The 24,109-nt window shown below is 38.6% G+C and overlaps 1 protein-coding gene across 1 annotated transcript in view; it reads right to left on the bottom strand.

The window, feature by feature from the left end:
• The window catches only part of GAA (alpha glucosidase), a 475,499-nt gene that overhangs the window by 229,598 nt on the left and 221,792 nt on the right, over positions 1–24,109 (bottom strand). The window contains exons 4-5 of the mRNA XM_044069630.1: positions 15,925–16,090; positions 4,763–4,859 (exon numbers count right to left, since the gene is read on the bottom strand). Of these exons, the coding sequence (XP_043925565.1) occupies positions 4,763–4,859; positions 15,925–16,090 (263 nt within the window). The remainder of the gene's footprint in view (positions 1–4,762; positions 4,860–15,924; positions 16,091–24,109) is intronic.

The raw sequence follows: 24,109 nt of genomic DNA, 5'->3' as shown, positions 1-24,109 counted from the left end.
TGGGTAAGCAAAGAGAGGCAGCTAGCTAAGCAACACTGAGACAGAACATTAATTAACCCCTTGATGACTGTGTTACAGTTGAAACTGTTGCATCTGTAATACAACTAAAACTTGTAATTAAAAGATAAATTATTAGTCTCATACTTGTGTCATTAATGATTCTAAATAGGATAAAACTAAAACCAAAGTTATTTTTTAAATCTCATGTTAAATATTCACATAATGTTTACCAAAGCCAAATACATACAAAAGTGCTTGTGCTTAACAAATGTTTTGAGATATTTTGTTCCTTTCTAGGGCTTTTAATTTCAATACAGGAGAGATGGATGCCCTGTCATTTATCCCTGGCCATCTATCTGCCTGTAGTAAGATTTGCCACCTTAACTCCTTTAACTCTAACTGAAGTCCCCAGGGCTTTTTGTCACTGATGTCTACATGGTCTATTGCCTTAAATGTGAAATTCCGGCCAGTATTGTCCTGAATATGCCTCGCTAAAGCATTATTAATATTATTCTTTCTTATGGCATAGTTGTGTTCATAAATTCTGGTGTTAAATTTCCTTTCTGGTTTGCCTACATAAAATGCTAGGCATTGGTCACATGTAGCCATGTAGACCACTGCCTTGGAGTAACAGTTATATTTACCTTTTACATAATGGTCTATACCACTCACTGTAAATTTGCTGCCTGATTTCACCTTGTGGCACCAGTTACAAGACTCACATTTGTACATCCCTACACGTCCTGTCCTAGTGTAGTTAGAACCTTCCCTTGATGATGTTAAAGCTCAGTTGCTTAAAACACCACTTAACAGAGACCTTTTGTTTGGCAGAAGTATTAAAGAAATTGGAAGAAAGGGGTAAGTTGATTCAAGGAGTCCAAAAATTATTTTAGTCCTCCTACTTTTAGATAAAGGGCTATCCTCCAATGGTCCTGTTTTTTTTCAAAAGTCCTTTAAAGCCTTCTAGCAAAAAAAAAAAAAACAACTAGACAACGATGTAAGAAGAAATGATAAGGAAACTGATCTCAAGGACCCACCTTTCAAAGGAAACCTAAATGAATACCTCTGCATCTTGTCATCACCCCCACCCCTACCCCATTCATCTAAATTGCAGATAATTTCTTCCATTGTCTTTACTTCTGAAAAAAGATAGCTTCAGATGTCTGGGTTCTAAAAATAATTAAGGATGCTTAGAGACTTCAGTGTGCATTTCTTCCACCTCAATCAGGAAAATTACCTGCCAAAAAAAAAAAATCATCAAATCAAGCTCTGTCAGATTTGCTTTCATATGTTGTAACAAAACTAGTGCCTTCATCCCAAAGGGTCAACGTTTTTTGTTTCAGAATGTTTCTGGTTCCCAGAAAGGAAGGGACATGGAACATATTTCGGACCTTTCATGGTTAAACACCTTTCTTTTTGTTCCAAAATTTAAGACGCTCATTTTACAAACTTTTTTTCCCCTTTTGTTTCCCAAGGCTTTTCTAGCAGCCTTGAACTTTGAAGATGATTAGCTGCACATCCCAATCCACAAAATGCATAGGTATTTCCCAAGATTGTTTGCCTTGGGGTTGCACTTTTAGTTTACATCTTTGTCTTTTGGTCTTTATACTGTTCCAAGGGTTTCCACACAGTACTTGGCCAAGTTATAACCTTTTGCAGACTCTAAGGCTTGGAAAATGGATGCATTTTCTTTCCCATGAACGAAAATGATTCTCTGCACCTTCAACCCTTCCCTCCAATATATAAAGTTCCTCTAAAGATCAAGACAGACTTGCCAAAGCTGTTTCTGCCAACACCCTTTAGCTATGACAACACTGGTTCTTCCCTTCTTGTGCATCTGGCCAAGTGCAATTACCAAAAACTTCCTCACAGAATGGGTTTTCTCACACTGAACAGAATCAACCCAATCATTCAAAATCTCCACCTAAGAGTTTGGATAATACAATTTTCATCTAATTTAAGAACTTGTTTTCTCAGGATGAACAAAAAGGATTAATGGAGGCTAGAAAACCTGCTACTAGGAAATAATAATAAGAAAAATGGAAAATATTTTCTAGCTAGTGCCGTAAAAGAAAACAAGACCTATGCCAAGTGGGGAATACTCTGCTTCTTCGGTTTCTGTGTGAATTGCTAGTTTTTGCCTAGGGTACGCTTCTATATGAATTGCTAGTTTTTGCCTAGGGTACACTTCTATATGAATTGCTAGTTTTTGCCTAGGGTACACTTCTATATGAATTGCTAGTTTTTGCCTAGGGTACACGTCTATATGAATTGCTAGTTTTTGCCTAGGGTACACTTCTATATGAATTGCTAGTTTTGCCTAGGATATGAATTGCTAGTTTTTGCCTAGGGTACACTTCTATATGAATTGCTAGTTTTTGCCGCTAGTTTTTGCCTAGGGTACACTTCTATATGAATTGCTAGTTTCACTTCTATATGAATTGCTAGTTTTTGCCTAGGGTACACTTCTATATGAATTGCTAGTTTTTGCCTAGGGTACACTTCTATATGAATTGCTAGTTTTTGCCTAGGGTACACTTCTATATGAATTGCTAGTTTTTGCCTAGGGTACACTTCTATATGAATTGCTAGTTTTTGCCTAGGGTACACTTCTATATGAATTGCTAGTTTTTGCCTAGGGTACACTTCTATATGAATTGCTAGTTTTTGCCTAGGGTACACGTCTATATGAATTGCTAGTTTTTGCCTAGGGTACACTTCTATATGAATTGCTAGTTTTTGCCTAGGGTACACTTCTATATGAATTGCTAGTTTTTTTCTAGGGTACACGTCTATATGAATTGCTAGTTTTGCCTAGGGTACACTTCTATATGAATTGCTAGTTTTTGCCTAGGGTACACTTCTATATGAATTGCTAGTTTTTGCCTAGGGTACACTTCTATATGAATTGCTAGTTTTTGCCTAGGGTACACTTCTATATGAATTGCTAGTTTTTGCCTAGGGTACACTTCTATAAAGGTACATCTTTTCACTACTTCTGCTAGTTTGCCTTTGGAACCCCCTTTCTTCATCACCTCAACTTTAAACAATTTTTGAAAGGGGTTTTACATATTAGGTCACTTAAAAGGAAGTGATGCCTCCTTAGGTTCTTATTTATTTATTTATTTTTAGAGACGTTAATGCTCTTTTCTTTTACACCTGCAGACTGTGCGTCTTTAAAATGTTTAACATGGAAGACTGCTTTGATTATTGTTCCGTTTTCTACTAGACAGACATCTAAATTTCAGGCTCTTATGTCTAATCATTCTTTCTTGCTTTTCCAGGAAGACAGGGTGAGTCATAGAACCAACCCTACATTGACGCGAAAGGTATTCTCTGAATTTACGTTGAACTACAATACTCATCTCCTTATGTTTTATCCTGAACCCAAAAACAGAGGAGAAAGCAATTGGCATACTTTAGATGTCAATAGATAACTGAGATTTTACCTGGACAAAAATGAAGAATTTTAGAAAGTCTAAGCAACTTTTAGGATCCTTTGCCAGCAAAAAGGACAGCCAGTTTCTAAACAAACCATTTCTAGATAGAGGTCTCAGGCTATCGAAATTTTGCTTCATTCAACATGGAAAGCCCACCTCCGAAAGTGAGGGCTCACTCTACTAGAGCTGTGGCTACATCTAAGGTTTTTGGGAAAGGGACAGCCTGTAGATCTCTCCTAGAGGCTGCTACTTGATTTTCTGTGCACACCTTTACCAGGCACTACAAACCTGATTCTGTGTCCAGAGCTAGAGTTAGATTTGTAAACACCATTCTTCAAGTGCTTCTAGGCTCTGAACATACTCTAGCCAATTCTTCCTAAGTCATGGCAAGCATCCCATATAGTTACAGTTACTGCAACAGTGATCTAATAAAGAACATAACATGGTTGTCCACCAAGTTACCTTACCATAATGGTAGATGTTCAAATAGATCACTGTTGCAGTATCAGTACCATCCCAACTACCCCCATTTCTTCCTGCACTTTCCTTTACCAGCTTTACCTGTGTCCTCCTGACATGACAATATTTGTTTTTGACCTAATTGTTACAGAGCTTCAGGTTTCAGCACCCCCTTTAGGCACAAAAGTAAGGAGATTTTTCGGCCCTTATGCCCGTCTTATAACAGTATGTACTCTCATGCTAATAGCAGACATATGGGGAGTAAGGAATAAGCTCAAAGCTTTGTATACTGTACAGATGCTCAGTCCTTGGTAGGATAAGTCCTTTATGGTTCTGCCTACTACAACAGTGATCTTTTTGGACATCTACTGTTATGGTAATTTTAACAACTGTACTAACTTCATTACAGTGCAACATCATCACACACAGACAGAGAGAGAGATGGAGGCTTTACAGACCTGGGATTATGTACTAACACTACAGCAAGCTACTGTCTTATTCTCCTGAGCTGGTGTAAGCAGACAACACCACCCACCCATATACAAAACTTCTGAACATTACAGCTCTAGACATCCAAATTAAACCTTCTTGACATTCTAATGAATACAGATTTTTTTTTAAACTACAAATCACTTTGTGAAGCAACATATGCAATTTCACTCAATGGTACCACCCACTTTTGCATTCTCTAATACCAAATTCATGCATTTCCACATAAGAGACATCTACTTCCTTCCCTGTATGATATGTAATGAAGTGTATGATTACTGGACTTCAGTGCTCACTAAAAATGAACTATTGGTCTGGTTATAATCTTTACTTATTCATTTAATAGCTTAAGAAAGTACAACTTTGTTACTTACCCATTGCATTGCTGTTCATAAGAAACACCCCATGTGCTGAGCCATCATCCTCCATCACCAGGTAGAATGGGTGGGATCCATACAGATTATTATTTGCCTGACAGACATATAAGAAAGGTATCAGAACCTCAGAGACAGGGTACAGTGACAGAATAGTGCTTCTTCACATGTATGGGTCATGCCCCTCCACCTATTCATTCTCCTGTCTCCCACTCAGCCTACACCCATGCTTTACACACATGCATCTATACTAGCGAGCAGACATGACTACAAGTGAAGCACTCAAGTCAAAAGACACTAATATGGCCTTTTTTGGAATGAGCACAGAAAACCGGATAACATGTCAAGCAAAATTTAATGATGAATCAATAACTTTTCTCTAACTTAGTTACTGAAAACAAACCTCTATAACACACATCAGCTACAACAGGGAGAAGAAGAGAAGCTCATAATACAAGTAAATTTTCCAATTCCAACTCACAATTCAAGCTATTTCCTTGATAAGACCAGTGTGTTCATGTGCCTATATTTTCAAAGTACCTTGTGGGTACATATTTTTTCACACAGAATCACACTTTTTTTCTTATTAACAAGTAACTGCCTTACACACACACACACACACACACACACACACACACACACACACAATCTGAGATTGGCAATAGCAAAAGCACACTTTTCCAATACAACATACATCAACATATCAGCTATCCTGTTTGACCTCTGCTAAAGGTCTGTGAAATATAAATATTCTGATGTGTGAGTAATAAAGAACTTAACTCATGGCCAGTTGTACTTTGGTCATGAATAAAAAAAGCTCAAGTGACCAAATAAAAGACAGCCATGGATAAACCTGCATTACCTGTACCAAAACATGATACACTCTTATTATGCAATGAGATTATCTAAGAAAGAAATGGCTCAGCTTTTTTAAATAATGGTGTTTATTTCCTTTCCATGTTTATTCACTGAAGCTGTGCACGTAGGGATAGGTGTCATTTTCCCTATGTTGCAAAATGCTATGTTTTTTTTCCACAAAAACTGTTTAACAGCACATTTTGAAAAACAATAAATGTCATACTCTTTTTTCCCCCAAATAATTTCCTTTTATAATCTCAGATTCTTTGTTTCCCGTTTTTAAAAAAAGTGTCCAGGGATGACAACCCTTGTATGGGCTTGTACTTTAACAGTATTTTACTTCCATAGTTACACTGCATGTTTAGGTAGGCCATGTTTTTATTTATTTTGTTACTAGGCTACTGACCGAAGGAGCTGAATGTCAGGTGATTTATTTTATTTCAAGGGGATATATTTTATGTGATCTGATGCCATGTTAAGTTTAGCAAGTGAAGTGAAGAACTTTAAACACAGTAGTTTTATTCTTAGCTAACAAATTTGTTGCCATCAAAAACAGGTTTTATCATGCCTGTGCTGACTGCTACATCAAATCGGCATTTAAATTTTTGAATTTTAATGAGGTAACATTGTATAATTTATGATAGCCTACATATCTGTCTTTAAAAATATAGCTGATATAAAATATTAAAACAGATAAAAGGCAAAACGCTGACTAAATCTGACAGCAAAACATTTGAGAGTGCATTTAAGGAACAGTCCACTAGATAATGTAAATTTACATGTGGTGTAACATGAAAGGTTACATGATGTCTCTCTTTTAAATGGTTAATTTCTCACTCTGCATACCTAATTAAAATTTTACATCTGATGCTTTGCATCTATAATTTGACAGATAATTTAGATGGGAATGTTATATTTAGCTTTTCAGTGGCAGACCTGTATTAGAATAGTTAAAGAACTGTGTGCAACATGGCTCGCATATTTGTGTTACATTCATACTATTACACATGGTTACAGACTTACTAACCAACATTTATGATTAATAGTTTTTATCATATGTCCTTGCTGGGGTATTCATTAACCTGGTACACAGCAGAGTAGAGTCATTATGCACATTTGGTTATAAGTGGTTCTAACATTAGTGTCATTCATAAAGCAGACTCAAGTGCTGGTGTCCAGGACTGTGCGCAGAACACACGTGGCACCTATCTGTACACTAGCACTGCTGGCAACATGTTTTTCCTTTTCAATAGCATCACACAGTATGTTGTAACTGTGGACAAAAGCTGACCATCGTGTGTCCACAGTAGTGAGGAAATCATTCCATTTTGCACAACTTACAAACAGGGGTATGGCATCTACATCCAACCATGTCATCATTCCATTGTACTTTGCTTTCATAAGTCCAATCATTGAGTACAGTGCCTACTTTAGTATGTACCTGGCCTGGCATATGCAACAACTTGAGTATCCTCAGAGATTCCTCACAAAAGGAATACTTGAAGTAGAAAACAAGTCCTACATAGACCACTTCAAAGCTCTGTCCTTGTATTCGGTCTCCTATAGGCTGATGACAGATGACCTATGCCTGGCCTACAAATAATTTAATGATCCAACCATTATGGACCTGTTACACTTCTGTAAAATAGTATCACAAACACCCTATTCAGGGACTTTACCTTGCCTGCAATATAAACCGGACATGCTGGAGGGACAGGTATGTATCTCAGAGGCTCCCCCTTCTCTGGAACAGACTTCACATCCACATAAATCAGATTTCATCCCTGCACTTATTCAAGTGAAACTTGGATCAGTGGATGTGAACCATAAATATACCCCTGGTCTGGCACCTATGAGACTATTAGAGAAAGGAAGCTTGTAAATGTTGGGCTGCCCCTGCCCAAGTATATAAACAATACAAAATCCTTGGAAACCTGTACCTACCAAATGTTACTGGGAAGCACGACTAGGCCTAAAAAAGGCTCCTTGGGTCAATAGCCTAGTATTCTACTATGATACTAGCAGAGTCCCTCAGGACTTTGAGCTGGGTCTGCTCCCTTTTGGCATCTCCTTCTCTGAAGTCAGGGCCAACATCAAGGGTCTCGGGCTGACCAGCTCTGCATGATTGCAAAGTAGGTGCAGTCACAGAATTCTCCAAAGACACAAGTGCCCCCCAAGAAGGCCTGATGCAAACTAATAATTGGTGTCAATGCCAAGGTCTAAAACTCAATGCCAATAAATGCATAATAGTAGCCTTTGGAAATAAAGCTACTCCAGAAAAATTAACACACTGATAATGCATCCCTAAGAACAGACCAGTAGTCAGAAATTTGAGAATGCATGTAGACAATAACTGGCCTTTGATCATCATTTCTCTGTGGTGGCAAGGAAATCATTCTACCATGTACAATGTAAAATAAATAATATGGCATCTAGGTCCAAGAAAACAGCTGTCTCACTGTACTTGGCCCTCATCAGACTAATCACTGCATAAAATGCTCCCTTTGGTATGTACCTGAGCAGGCATATGCATATCTGAGAAGTATGGCTAGGCTTAAAAAGGCTCCTGGGGTTGTTAACCGTGTACACATCTATGAACATTAAGTAGGAAAGAATGAAACAGAAGAAAAAAGAGAAAAATGAACCCCTGACCATCAACACTTTAATTTAGAATTCTGGTACTTTCATAGGTAAGAACACCACATTTATTATTATTATTATTATTATTATTATTATTATTATTATTAAATATATTACTGCTTCCATATACTACTGCTAAGGTTTTGAATATTTAAGCTGTGACCATATCTACTTGAATGCACATGTAATATATGATCAGTATTTACCACAATACATAACAGGCCATTAAGTATATATAAACCTAGAGGGCTATCAGTGCATGTATCACTGTCAAACTGCATAGAAATCTGGCATGCTACAGAATTTCTTAAAAGGGATCTATCCTCCAATCCAATCCAATCTGTAAATATTTTAAAATCCCCAAAATCCATAAAAACAATAAAATGATGACTATACAAAACTTCATCAAAGTGCAGTCCATAACAAGTTTGTACTGGCCTGGACACATTACTGGTACCTGAAACTCTTGTCAGGTGAAAACAGCATTTCTAAAGATAAATAAATTATTTTAAATGACTGATGTCCAAGACACTGCCACTGAATGTTTCATATACCCAAATGTTGTGACAAAAGTATGTGGACTACTATAAGGGGTCTTGACGGCTATTTGCTTTGCAACTTGTCCCCAGCATCATCTAAATTTTGTTTCATCTAAATGTTGCTTCTAAGTGCTTCACCCAACTGTGTTTGCTGACCATCGAGCCTTTCTCCTGTAGATCTTGAGCCCATTAATTCTCAAAAGCAGGTGATCATACCTGTACCCAAGTTATAGCTAAATGGAGGAGGCTGTCATCCAGGCAGCCACAGAGGAATCTGTGTCATTACACATGCTCTTTCTTCCATACAGCTGCTGTGAGAGAGCATCTTCATCTCAATGGCCTGACCAGGGACCATCCATGTTGTTTAACTGTCTCCAAGCCAGGGAACTACTCCCTCATGCAGAACTCCATCACAGAGGACATCTCCTATTATCTGACATGAGCATTCACATCACCAAAAGAATCTCTTTATTCCCTACCAAGACACATGCATGCTCTCACATACACACATATACATCAAGGGTTACCATCACTAGTTTGGAACACCAAGTCCACATCCTACCAGTAATGAACGTTATTGTGATGCAAGCCTCTGCTTGCATAGCAGCATTTGCAGCCACCAAGAAACCTTGTTTCCCACCCATTCCCCAATATGGGTAAGCTGTACTCCAGTTATTTCTCAGCGTCTCCCACCCAGCATTTTCAGCACCCTAGCCTGTACTCACATTTTAACAATCTGGGTTGTAGTCAGGGGTTTATCCCTCAGTGTCAAACAGCCAAGGGTAGCATCAAGTAAAATATAACTTGATCCCTGCACTGACTGTAATACTTTGTAGCCCATGTCCTAATAGTAGAATTGACTCTTCCTGGAAAATGTTGCTACTGATTTCAAAAACAGGGTATCTATTGAAAAGAAATACTTGAAGCAGAACCCTGTTGTCTAAAATCCAACAAATTAACTAAACTCATATCAAGACCTCCCTGTTACACAACATATTTCATTAGTCTGATTATGGGCAGATCTTCCATAAGTTCTACTCCTCGAATAGGCAGTAAAAATATTTTTGCTTATTACTGTGGTACTTCTTGTGTTAACCAGTGTAAGTGTGGATTTCATGTTTTGTTTGCAGGGAGCAGAAAAGTTACACAGTGGATCAATGAAAGAAAGAATAAGTGCTTTAAAAATAAACAAACAGATGAATATGGATTATGCAAAGGAAAAGACATCAGTATTGTGAGAGGGACAGAAACTACTGCAACCTTATTTTGGCAGTCACTTTGAAACAAAATGCATTGAGACTTGCAAAACATCCCACAGATGATGATGATGATGATCATCATCTTTTCCTGCCCCCCCCCCCCAAACGTGCCAACCATCAACTTTTTCTGTAGGTCATAGGCTCAACTTTTAGCAGAATGACTTAGGCAACAGAATATTGAAAGGACTGTTGCCAAATTTAGGGAACTTACAACAATAAAAATAACCAGCTATCCTGCACAAGTTTCAGAGAGTTTCTGGAGATGTTATGAAAATGTGTATAAATCAGAGAAATGTAGAAATAAAGAGTACAAGTGGAAATATTTATGGAAGACTTAATTATGCTAAGGTTAGACGTAGACGAGGTTCAACAACTAACATTTAAGATAGGAGGTGATGACATAAAAACAGTGATGTATAATCAATCTTCAGTAAAGTCTCCTGGAACAGACGGCATTCTTGTGGAAGTTTGGAAATTAGGAGCGAAGAAAGTAAAAGATCTGGAAGACTTTGTCTAACAGTATTTTAAAAGGAGGGGAAGCACCAACATCTTGGAAGAAAGCTGGGGTGGCTGTGTTACCTAAAGATAAGAAAGATCCTTCAGACCCAGCTTCATATAGACCTATGTCCATTTTAAAGCACAATTATAAAGTGTTTATGTCTATACTAGCTAAAAGAGTGGCAAAGGTTTTGTCAAAATTGATAGATATGGATTAGTGTGGTTTTGTGGAGGGGAGACAAATATTTGACAACATGGAATGGACAATGACTATCCACAGGGAGGAATACTATAAGAACATACCTCTGTTATTGATGGATGTTGAAGCAGAGAAAGAATTCCACAGAGTAAGCTGGGATTTTATGAGATGGAGAATTTGTGGACAGTAATTAATAATGAGTTGAAGGAATATATCTGGAAGGGAAGGGTGGCAGGAGTTAAGTGGGATAAGTTGATCCTTCCAATACAAGGTGGTTTAGGTTTACCCGATTTGAAGGGCTACTTTAGAGCTACACAGTTAAGGCTCATATACATAACACAAGCAGAAGGTTATAATGCAGAGTGGAAAGGGATGATGATGAAGCAAGGGGGAAGTTCAAGAAATAGAGAGAGTGGGATTTTGGATGCCGTTCCTTAAGGAGAATAATGACCATACAGGATATTATATTCATAAAGTAGCAAAAAGTATTCTAAGAACTAAGCCAATCTAAGAATGGAGAAAGGTGATTTTGTCAATAAGGATGACTGCAAATAGGGGTACAGAAAATAGGCAAGAGGGCGCTGAATTTACTGGAGAAACATAGCAAAGGAACCAAGATATTGGGAGCAAATACTGTAACTCAAGAAAGAAACGTAATAGAGTGGAATGAGGTCAATAAGACATTTGGAATGCAGGCAATAGACTGCCTTCACTACAAGGCCTCGATCTCAGAGTGCAGGCAAGAAGAAACAGATACGGGGAAGGGAAAGACATGCTCTGGTAGAGTTTTTAGTTGAATCCAGAAAAGAGGCAGCTGTTAAAAAGGGATAATTAGTAGGACATATAAAATATTGCATGATAACTATAAAAATCAATCAATCAGAGGAGGTTAGAACAGACTGGAAAGAAAGACTGGAAAAACAATGGGAAGAAAACAATGGGAAGACATACGTAACCAATTCCAGGAGGTTTAGGATCTTTGCTTGGAAGTGTTTGCATGGGTGTTTTTATACCCCAAGCAGACTTCAAAGAATTTTTCCTCAGGTAGATGACAAATGTTGGAGGTGTGATAGAACAGACCATCAGAAATACTGAGTGAACAAATGGGTTTAACTAAGGAAATGATTTTTTGAGCTGGGATATAGAATCTGAGTTGCCTAGACATAGTAAGGACTTGTTATATTTAATTCTGGTGACTGTCAAAAAAAAAACAATTACTAGAAAATCTAAAGCAACTGTATTTGAAGCACTGAATACTGTAACAGAGATAAAAGAACTGGAAGTGGGATGTTTAAAAAGGGAAGGAGCAGATTTCATACAAAAAAATGAAAATTGTGGGAAAAATACATGCAGTATAATGTTTTGGATGACGAATGAGGTTTAATGGAAGGCAGGAACTGATCAATTTATGGAATGAGGAATTGATGATAAATACACAAAATAATATATGTGGTGTATAATGTTTGCAACTAGGAATATGTTAATATGGTTTGTTTTCTTTTACATAAAGGTATGTTTACCTATGTTTTAAATAATAATTTATTAACAGTGTTAAAATAAAGAATCCTTAATGGTAAGCCATATAATAATGGAGTCTGATTCAGCAATTGCCCTGAATGTGAGCATTTCCTTCCATCTCTAGAATTACGACAAATGTCACAAAGTGGTCATGTTTCAATATTATCCTACCATAACCAGGTGATAACAGGCTGTACAGTGCCAAGTCCAAATATCACTGTGGCTTTCTTGCCACATTCAGTTACTCCTTAGAAATTAAATGCCTTTTGTCACTGAAATTAGAATAACTTGAACTGTTCAATCTCATCCAAATACTTTTCAAGATAATTAGGGTTAGTCATACATAATGAGAATGGCCCTATATATGCTAAGTGTACAACTTTGAACAAAGTGGAACAACAGAATTTTCTGAAGAAAGTTAATGCATGCATTTATTAGATACATCAACTGCCAGACTCCAAAACAATTTAAACTGAAGCAAGGTGCTACATAAAGCTTTGGATGTTGCTGTGTATGATTAACAAGAACTTATCTAGGCAAAGAACGCAAACAAAGACATGTACAGTCATGATCACCAGCCTGCAAAGAACATTTCCTAAAACTCTCCAGTGACCCAGTATCCTCAGTCTGACATCTCTCAGCCCTGTCTTGCACAGCAACAAGCATATGTAACACAATCTAAAAAGGGTCTAGCACTATTATAAGGTGTAAGCAAAATCTGGCAAGCAAACTCACAATCTAACTTTTGGAACACAACAAGCAAACACTGCAAAACAAAAGTTTGATTTCAGTCCAGACAGCTACCACCCTTGTAGGTAAAAATGCTGATGTTTCAGAAGATGGCACCACCTACATCCTGCAATGAAAAGGTGTTCAGCCAGGCATTACCAATGACCCAGACTGCATCAGGTCTATGAATTAGATGTTAGCTAAACATGCCAAATCAATAGGTATGAAGTACTCGGACATCTAGTGCTGGATATATGTGGCTAATGTTCATTACATTAGTCCAAACAACCAGTATAAAAACACGTCCCACAAAAGTCTGATTAGCACTGGGTATATACTGGCGTCTGTGACAATGCAACTTCATGCAGTAATATAGCAGGGGTGTCTCAGACTGCCATCTCTAACACCCTAAAAAGTGCCTGGCTATCTTGTCATAAGGCTGAGGTTTACATAAAGTTCTACGCATGCACCAGCTGAACACAATGCAAACATGAAACTGTTCTCTGAAATAGTACATCTTCCATGAATTCCTGGGTATATCAGTTGTGCTCATAGCTCCACAAAGGCTACTTATTTATATTTTATTTATTTATTTATTTCAGTTTGATTACCGGGGAAGTCCACTGGGCTTGGGGGCCCATTTTCAGTGGAGGCCCGGGGAGAAAAGCACCACATAAACAACAATGTTTTAGTTAAGAAAGAGTTAAGACACAGAAGAACATTACAAGTTAACAGGTGGCTAGAAAGTAGTCTACAAAAACAATATCAGATTGCTAAATTAGCAAAGTTAGCAAAAATTATTGACAATTTCAATTTGGCAAAATTGGCTTATTAAATAAAGAGCCAGAGAAAAGGCAAAAAGAAGGAAGGACATTCAGAACTTTAATGTTAGAAGCTTATGCAATTAGCATTTTAGAAGAGGTGAAGGAGGGTAGGGGGTTCCAGAGATGAGGCACAGTGGAACATTAACTGGAAAGCTTGACATTTAATCACCTGTCAGGATGGGAACTTAGCAAATGACCAAATCCTGCCGATCACAGCATCATTTTCTGGCAGTGCACCCAGGCCCCTATATAGAAAATCTGTGCATTGAATTATTATATTAATCAGTAAGGCACTCTAGTAAGTTAGCACAAATGACTGCATGTCAGTGTTAAACCATGAAAGTATGGCACCTCTCCTCTGACTGCAAAAAGCCCTTATACATTTCAGGTGATGGTGCATACCCCCAAGCACCCTAAGCCCTGGCTATTGATATCTATATGCAACCCATAATCACCTACACAGGAAACCAGAATCAAGCACAAAGCCTGAATAGCAAAGTGGTTGAATAAGTGTTTGGCTTGCCACAGTCTTTATTCTGCTGTACAGACATTTCTGGGAATGGTCTACAATACACACACACAAGAAGACATCTCAAATGGCCAATATGTGTATGTAGCCCTGTCTGGTGTGTAAGTACACCCCAAGAAACCCAGATAATTGAACAAGAACAGCAATGGGACCCCTCAGCTGACGGCAATGATGATCCAGTGGAGGAACGACATTAACAGGTGACAGGAAGATGCTCTGGAAATACTCATGCACTAGCAACACAGGTAACCTGAGTAGTGGGCTGATTCCAAGAGACCCATTTTAGTTACAGTCCATGAAGAGAGAAATACAGTAGCATTCAGAACAAAAACAAAGCAAAACATTGCAAATAACTATTTTACAAATATGACAACAGAAATAAAACCAACATTGCAAATGACTTTTACAGACAAAGTGAACAAAGCTTAAATACTCGTCCAGTCATCAGAATATACACCAAACAAACATTTTTACAAAATGAGTTTAGCAAATATTTATGCTACAAAAGTAAAACATTCATGGAAGTCTATTAGTCAAATCTGAGATCCTATGTGCAAAAGATACAGTGAAGCATACATTAAAATGGCACAGATTCATACGCATACATTAGAGAGAAAAGGGGAGAGGGGACTTCTAAAATAAGACAAGGTATTATGCACCAAAAAGTCAGGAGGAGTTGTGCTAAAAACAGTGACTAAGTCAATGAGTGAAACAGGACTTTTAAAGCTCCAACAAGAAAGTGTAATCTTCAGTTCATTTAAGCAATGTAAAGATAGAAAGCAGAAGCAACTCACCCTTTCATTAAGTTTGGATCTAAAACCTGAAGTGGACTACATTTTTCCTGTTCCTAGTACTTGAAGAAAGGGTTAGAAAAGACAAGCATATTTGTTGCTCGCTGGCGTACACATACTCTAGCAAACTGAGACCAGAGTGACTAGTTAGCATGGGGTAAAGGCCTGAAACAAGCTGAAGGGAGAGAGCTCAGACTTATGGAGTTTAAAGATAAATAAAACAAGGAGGAGGTCAGAGTGCAGAGGGCAGGACAAATGTTCATAGTGAAGCCATTTCATTCAGTTCAAACCAGCTTCACACTGCAGAGTCTGCTTATTCTTTTTCTGTTTCTCTTAGATGTTTTTTTGTACTCCTGGTTCCATCTACTAATTATGGCTCACAACTAATGCTTAAGTAACATTTATCACACTCGAAGGTACAGCATATTTGTACTACAACCTATTTCCCTCGTTTCCATTTCATGTTTCTCATTCGCACTTAGCTGTCTTAACAGCACAGCTCATTAAGCCCCTCCCCCTTGCCCACATTTTGCATACACTTTGGCTGCCCAACAGCCTAATACTATGATTATCCCCCATGTCACATGGAAGTGCAACGTGGCAGTAACTCAGTGATTAGTTATGTTAAAAGTACAGGACTAATTTTTGTCTTATACATTGTCAGGCTGTGCAGTGTTTGTGAATTTTTCATGATTTTCACCACTAGAGCATTACACTGTTTTGCAGAAGTTGCCACAGCTTTCTACAGCACCCCACTTGCATTTCGCTGGTCACTTACACTTGGGTGGCCATCTCTGTTCCAAAAGGTCACTTCGGACCAGTTGATATCAAGCATCAGTTTGGTAAAGTGCTCTCCCAAGCCAGAGATGAAAGGAGATGGCAAGGTAGTGGATATCTGCAAGAATTGATCTGCGAAGAACAATGGAGCAACGGTGGTGTTTAACCTGAAAAATATTTGAACAAAAAGAAAAGGGTAATCGCTTCTCTCAAGTCTAAAGAATAGACACATGATTAATAAAGACAGTATAATGAATCATCAGTGAAGTGTACCCACAGGAACTATATTTTCAGTACTTGTCAAATTATTCTGTTTAGTATTTACTAGCTTTTTAGGTACATTTTGAGCCATCAGTAAGTACTGCAAAGGTAAAACATGTAGCCATCTTATGATTTAAAGACCAAAAACAAGGACATCTAAGCACAATGAGTAATTAAGCCAAGTATAACCTACAACCTAGTCAATGTGGTAGGTTATGTAATTGAAAGCTTTAATGAAAGCAGATGCAATAACACACAGTACTGATATTTTCACGGTATAAATCCAAAGCAAAAGCAGCAGAAAATTCAATGGACAACAATCCCATATTAAACAATTCTTGTTCCTTCTGATCTTAAATGATCTGAACTAGATGTGCTAGGCATCCATGGCCACAACGTCCTGTAAAATATGGGGAAGCAGCATAAATTCTTGTGCCACACACAATACACTTCTGATCCAGCTGGTATAGGAAGATGGCACATTCCTTTGTGCCATTTTACTAAGCAAATGTGCACTACCAAAATGCATAAAACCAAGTGAAAGTCAGCTGAAGTAAACAACTCAAAAAGCCACCCCTTCATAAACATGCACCAGAAATTATAGTTTGCTGGAAATTCTGAATGTACTTCTACAGACTCACTTCAATTTCAAAAGAGTGGATGGACGTTCAAAAGACATGCGTAAATGGGTGTGCCTTCGTTAAAGGTTGAACGTCGAGCTGGCACCTCGGCGTTCGTGAAAATCTACTGCCAATCATTAGCGGACCAGTGTTCCGCTGTGGCGACCCCTAACCGGGAAACGCCAAAAGACAACAACAACAACCAAGTCTCAATGACTACCAAAGATATTCAAGATATAGTGTTAGTGGTACCACATTACATCCAAGCTTAGGTTTTCTCACAGTGAGATCACGCTGATCATGCAGTAAAAATAATTAGGCTGGGAGAGGATGTCCAAATACTCTTACCCACTCTCAAGTATACAGTAGTAAATCAGACTGCTTTTCCTTGCAATATGCAGCTCCTTAATTCTTCCATGTGGTGAGATTCATTCAATCAGATTGTATTTACACTTCTACTGACCGAGAACTACAAAACTACTCTGCTAACAGCAGAAAGTTATTATGAAAAAAAAAAAAAAGCATAACTAGGGGTCATGAGTCTTCTTGGGAACTCTTAAGGGTTTAGCCTTCAGTCTTACGTTTATCACAGACACCTACAGAGTCTTACAATTTAGCCAAAATCTCAGTTTCATTTAGCTCAGACTTTCTTATTGCATGTTTTTCACTGAACATCGATTTACAGTTTTAAACAGCTATGACAAAAGATATGTCATACTTTTGAAATTATAACACAAAAGGAAAATGCTTCTTTAATTCTCCTGTGCATTATTTTCTTAATTCAAGCATACTGTAAATTCTAACTTCAGGGCAACAGATTCTAGAAAACGTTGATATTTCTCACAATACCTATACAATACTGTTGTTAAAAGCCTCAGTCTAAACATATCAGAGTCGGCTTGTTTATTAGAACGGCATTAGATAAAAGCAACTTCCAGTTTTATAAGCCAGATGGTTGACCCTACACAGCTGTCTGCATATTGCAGCGTTTCTTTTTTTTTTCCCTAGCTGCTTAGCAGTAACCGCACAAAAAAGTCAAACAGTACAACACAGTTCTGGCCTGAGCAAACATATAAGGGATGGGTGTGCCCCCATTTTATATTAAACTAAAAATGGATCTTGCCTATTAGCACTTAAGTTTAAATTGACAAATAAACCAGTACTAAGGGAAGCAACATTTCAGCTCATACACCAGCTAGGAAATTTGGATCTAAATGCCTGCTTTCTCCAGTCACTTCTTAAGCAGGTGTCTAGCTATAAAACACCCTCACCATACAAGACAGAAGCAGCTAGGCCTGAGAATGTGGCATAAATGATGGCAGACATAGGATTCATACATCATTACCATAAGCTTTTATCCTTCTTCACGATAGTTCATCAGGATGGATCTACACTGAAATGGATAAAGAACTGTAAATAAGCTTCGTAGAAGCAAAAAGTAAAGTAACATTACATGCTTTACTTTATAGAAGTGATGTCATCTTACTGCATGGATTTCTGAGCTTGGAGAAGCACAAACCTCAGGGTAGATTCGAGGTTAGTAACAATACTCGATTCATGAGGGAAAAGAAGGCGTGACTTAGCTTTACCATAAGATGCATTTTTATGTTTCCAAAACACAAGAAAATCTAGCCACGAAAACAATATCAGTAATGTTGAGGATAAGTAAGATGTTTAAACTGGACATAAAGATACCAGATGTCCAGATGTGTACCTATATATTAGAAATTCATAGGTTCATAGATGTATACACGGCTAAGGACCACTGGGGCCTTTATAAGCCTAGCCAAGCATCCCAAATTGTATCACACGAGTTTGTGTGTCTTAGAAGTTATTTTAAGGGGTATAGGTAAGCTAGGCCAAAATTTATAGGCTGCCAAATTTCCATAAGAGACATAGGTGCTAGACCGAGGATGTATTTCCGATTTCACATCCACTGCTCCCGGTTTCTCTTGAATACAATTATGGAGCACAGTCTTTTACACTGAGTTGAAATGAAAATATCTACTTCTGACAATCAAAAAAAAATAATACTTTTTGTCACATATTGAAAAAAGATTTAACATTACCAAGTATAACAAGAGACCAACTGTGCAAAAATACATCACCAAAATTATTCACAGCACAGCATTGCTTTAAAGAGTATTGACAGTTCATCACAACATTCCTGGGACCAAACACTATGAATAGGCACATAGAAAAAAAGCATCTGTTTCTGCCTAAGAACTAACTGTAGAACCTGCATTCTTTTTCTTGTTAGAACTATCAGTGTCAGAATTAGTTATCTTCTGAAGCTACAGAGGATGAAATTGGTTCATAGGTAGTTACTAGGCTATCTGCCCGAGAGCATTTATAAGCCTAGCCAGATTATGTCAGCTTTTGCCACCCCACTGATTAATTAACTGAGCCTCTGTCAAGAAGAGCCAATGAAGTGATCCCAGGGGTGTATTTTCTGTTACCCATCCACTCGTCAAGGTTTCTCTTGAAAAGTGTTAGTGAGGGGCTCTGCCTACTGTAGATAGGAATTTTGTTCCAAAGCATGGGGAGTCTCTGTGACAGGAATCTAGCTCTCCAGCATGTTCTATTTATTGTTATGGCAAGGTTTAGCTCACTAGAGCGAGTGGCTCGCAGTGACGTAGATTTCTTTAGGTGGAGCATGTCCATCAATTCTGAGTTGGACCAGGCTTTGTAAGTCAGGCAGAGATCACCTCTGAGTAAGCGATATGCCACTGAGTACAACTGGAGTTTTTCCAGTCGGGCTGCATAGGACATATGTTTGAGGCCAGTAATCCTCTTGGTGAGGTACTTTTGTGGTCTTTCCAGCTGTTGGAAGTGTCTTGTGAGGTACATCCCAAATGAGGCATTGTACTCTATAACGGGTCTGATGAGTGACGAGTAGAGGGGCACTATAACCTCTTTACTTCTAGATGCAAACCCTTTAGTAATTGGATGGGCTACATAGAAGGACTTCCTAACTACTTTGGCAATATGATTGTCAAAGGAGAGATTACTATCTACCTGGATCCCCAGATCTCTTATTACCTCTTCTGTATTAAGGGAGCTGCCACCTATGTGGTAATTCATGGGTGTTTTGTTTTTCCCAAACAGGATGACTATGTATTTTTTGGCATTTAGCTTGAGACCATGACTTTGACACCAGGTGTCCATCTCAGTAAGCCCTTTCTGGAGAATGTCCGTGTTAGCCAGGGAGTCAATTATGGCTCCCAATTTGCAGTCATCGGCGAACTTGGTTAGCCATAGTCCTCCTGTGTTTGCCTGTACTTCTGAGAAGTATATGCCGAACAGTAGGGGTCCCAGGACTGAGCCTTGTTGGACACCACTTGTGGCTGGTTTAGAATCGGATCTGGAGCCTGCTATTCTTACTGTGTGAGTTCTGTCTGTAAGCCAGTTGGCAACCCATCTCATGACGTAGTGGTTTATGTTCAGGCTGGTGAGTTTTTCTATAATTCCCAAGTGGGGAATGGTGTCAAAAGCCTTGGCGAGGTCAAGGTAGGCTATGTGAACAACCTTCCCCTCATCTATGGCCTTGGTGACTGTCTCAAAGAAGTCAACCAGGTTTAGTAGGCATGATCTGCCCTTAACAAAGCCGAACTGGGTCAGGTCAAGTGTTTGGAGGTTCCCAATGTCTTTGTTAATGAGTTCCATGAGGATACGCTCCACAGCCTTGCAGACCAGGCTAGTCAGGCTTATGGGGCTATAGTTACCATGGTCAGTTGTGGCCCCTCCTTTGTGGAGTGGAATAACCGTTGCTGTGCACCATTCTATGGGCACGTAGCCTGTGGAGAGGCTGAGGATGAACAGTGTGTTTAGGTGGGGGGTTAGTTTGTTCTGTAGTTCGTGCAAGACGCAGCCTGGGACACCATCTGGCCTCATTGACGCTGTGCTTTTGGCTTTTGAAAGGGCTGTTTTCACCTGTGCGTCTGTGATTTCCGGGACACTACACTTTTCTGGTATTGTTGTGGGCCCTTTTGGGGGTGAAAGGGGGGTGAAGTTTGCACTGAATCTATCTGCCAGGATGTTGGCAATATCAGTGGGTTCAGTATATTTTGTGCTATTTTGCACTAGCTCAGAGCATATCTGCAAGTTGCCACTTAGATTCTTGACATAGCTAAAGAAGACTTTGTGGTTATCTTTCGAATCCTTGGCTATTTTTCTTTCAAAGTTAGCCTTGGAGGATTTTATGAGGGACCTTAGTTTCTTACCGATACTGATCAGGGATGTTTTTCCTTCTTGGGATTTGCTTTTTTTCTGAACTAGTTTCCTCCTTCTATTGTATAGCCTGTTTATGGCAGGGGTCCACCAGGCTTGTTTTCTTCTCTTAGGGGAGTGAGTCTTGGTTTTGCTAGGGATGGCATGATCCATGCATCCTTGTAGGTGCTCATAGAGTGCATCTGTAAAGGTTCCTGCATCTTGGACACTGTTATTCTTTAGCGTGGGGGCTGTGAAACTTACCACCTCTGTCTTAAGTAAGGTGAAGTTTGCTATAGAAAAGTTTTTCACTGTGGTTTCCTTGGTTGGAGGTGGTGGTGTGGTGTGGACATCCAGAGTGATTAGTTTATGGTCTGATCTAACCAGTGACGGGTTGACCTCCTGTGTGGAACACCTGTCACCCATGTTGGTGATGACCAGGTCCAATATGTTTTCACCTTTGGTAGGGGAGTTTACCAGTTGATCCAGGGCATTTGAGTTGATAAATTCCAGGAAGCGCTGGACATGGGAGTTTGTACTTGAGTAGTTTTCCCAGTTAACAGTAGGGTAACTGAAATCGCCCAATATCAGGGTGTTTAGTAGGACCTTCGTGTTTTCCAGTATCTCCAGAAAGGCTGAGTGGTGGTCCTGGGTCAAGGAGTGTGATCTGCAGCAGGCCACAATTTGCATTCCAGATTTGCCTGATGTTAGTTGCACATGGATGATCTCGGAGGTATCATGCTGTGCCACTAACCTGGAGGTGTAGGTATCCTTGATGAATATGGATACACCCCCTCCTTTTGTGTTTCGGTCCATGTTCTGTGGCCGAAATGTGTGGTATGAGTTGTAGCCCGGTAGTGCTGGGGTGCTCTGTGGAGCCTTGAACCAGGTTTCAGTTACTGCACAGATGTCGACGTTCTCCATACTGAGGAGTGCTTTGAGCGCATGCATTTTGAGATTTAAACTCCTGGTGTTGAGTAGCATAACCCTCATTTTTTTATTTGTGCTGTTTACGGAGGTGTGTTTGACTTTTGAGCCTTGCCTAAAAAAAGCAGTATGGGGGCAGCAAGATCCTTGGCCAGTATTCGAAAGCCTAGGGGTGACAGGTGCAAGTCATCTCTTGTGAAGCAACAAGGGTTGTCAAGCATGTCGTCCCAGGTTGACCAACACTGGATCCCCTTTGAATGACACCAGAAGCTTAGCCAGTTGTTGAAGTTGATAATTTTTTCTTTATACTGCAGTATCATTCTTGGCGAGGGCAGGATGCTACTCGGGGTCAGGGTCATACCTGCCTGGGCTACATGATCCGAGAACTCTTCCATGTCTCTTTTCATGTAGTCTAGGGAGGTACGTCTCAGGTCATTCACACCAACATGAACAATGACAGAGTCATATTTGTACTTGTTCTGGAGTGACCTGAGTGCTTGTGTTATGTGGTGGATTCTGGCTCCCGACAGGCAGCTAACAGTAACCTTCTCCTTGTCCAGCCTAGTGAGTGGGACGTCAGTGTGCCTGACTATAGAGTCACCTATTACTAGTGTGTTAGGTATGCTATTTCGCCTTAAGGGCTGTGATTGTGTGGCACACTGATTTTGTGTTTTATGTGTTGTCTGGTTTGTGACAGGAGGTACAGGTTTTTTGGGTGTCTGAAATGAAAAGGAAAATTAATGTTAGAAAATGCTGCACTATATGTCAACTATCACAGGACTAATAAACATATATATCACAAAGATGTATAAAGTGCAAACACATTTGCAGTAATATACACTTTTTTTGTTTTGTTTTTAATTAGAGAATAATAAGTTGGTAACAGTGAAAGTATTTATATACACCGCAGGATGCAGAACAGATTAGAAAATCTCCAATTTAAAGACACAGACTTAGGATGAAAAAAGTAGGATTTTGTAGGGTTTTGGTGTGTTTACAGTTAGGAAGATGAAAAGTGGCAGAGAATAGAAATAAGGAGAACAGGGAAAACAAAGCAGAAACAAAATCTGTCAGTGCTGAATGTTGACCTGCATTGGAAATGAACTGCAACAACTGTGGTTAAAGATATGTGGTCAACCAAATGACGCACTGTCTAGCTTCACTAAGCACCAAAATTAGCATCACTCAAAGACAGGGATGTAATAATTTGGGTCAAAATAGGAGACCATATTGCCCACTACATGTAAACATTTTATAATATAAAATTCTGGTCTCTTGACAAACTGTTTAAAACAAACAAGAAGGCAAGCTTGCTGTTGCTACTTCACAAAAATATTTTAATGTTAGCGCTTTCATTGAGGTCAATGGCCCAACTTCTTCAGACAACTCAACAATACAAAACAAACTGTTTTATATCATATCTAATTAAGCAAACAATTCACATTTAAAGGTCCTTTACCTAAATAACCTTAGGTGTCAACAGATATTTCTTATAAAGTCATTCCTAGTTTTTTTAAAAATAATATCAATAACATAGCCAAACAATCTTAAAAACATTTAAAAATGGTACCAAATAAAATGATACTAAATTAGTGGACATAAACTACTTTACACTCATATAATTAAAGAAATACAAGTTAAAAAAATATGTAAGTAATAGTACCTTTTCACCAGTACCATTAAAGTACATGTATATAAATGTTTTTAAGATTGTTTGGATATGTTATTGTTATTATTTTTAAAAAAAACTAGGAATGACTTTATAAGAAATATCCATTGACACCTAAGGTTATTTAGGTAAGGGACCTTTAAATGTGAATTGGCTGAACTGATTGCTTAATTAGATATGACATAAAACAGTTTGTTTTGTATTGTTGAGTTTTCTGAAGAAGTTGGGGCATTGACCTCAACGAAAACACTAAGATTGAAAGATTTTTGTGAAGTAGCAACAGCAAGCTTGCCTTCGTGTTTGTTTTAAATAATATACAATTCTAGATGCACTGAAGAATAACCATTTTAATTTCTTCTTGCTAATTGCCTCATACTTTCTCATTTCATTGACCACACATATTTTAATCATGATTACTGTGACTAATCTCTAGTAGCTGAAAGAAGAAGAAGAAGCTGTAATTAATCTTCAGTGGCAAACCAACATTTGGCAAAGACAAA

This window comes from Protopterus annectens, chromosome 4.part0 (genome assembly GCF_019279795.1).
Source record: "Protopterus annectens isolate FY-2018-M chromosome 4.part0, PAN1.0, whole genome shotgun sequence".
NCBI classification, from domain to species: domain Eukaryota; kingdom Metazoa; phylum Chordata; order Ceratodontiformes; family Protopteridae; genus Protopterus; species Protopterus annectens.
The sequence above is the reverse complement of the archived record's forward strand: the minus strand, read 5'-3'. Positions and strand labels throughout refer to the sequence as shown.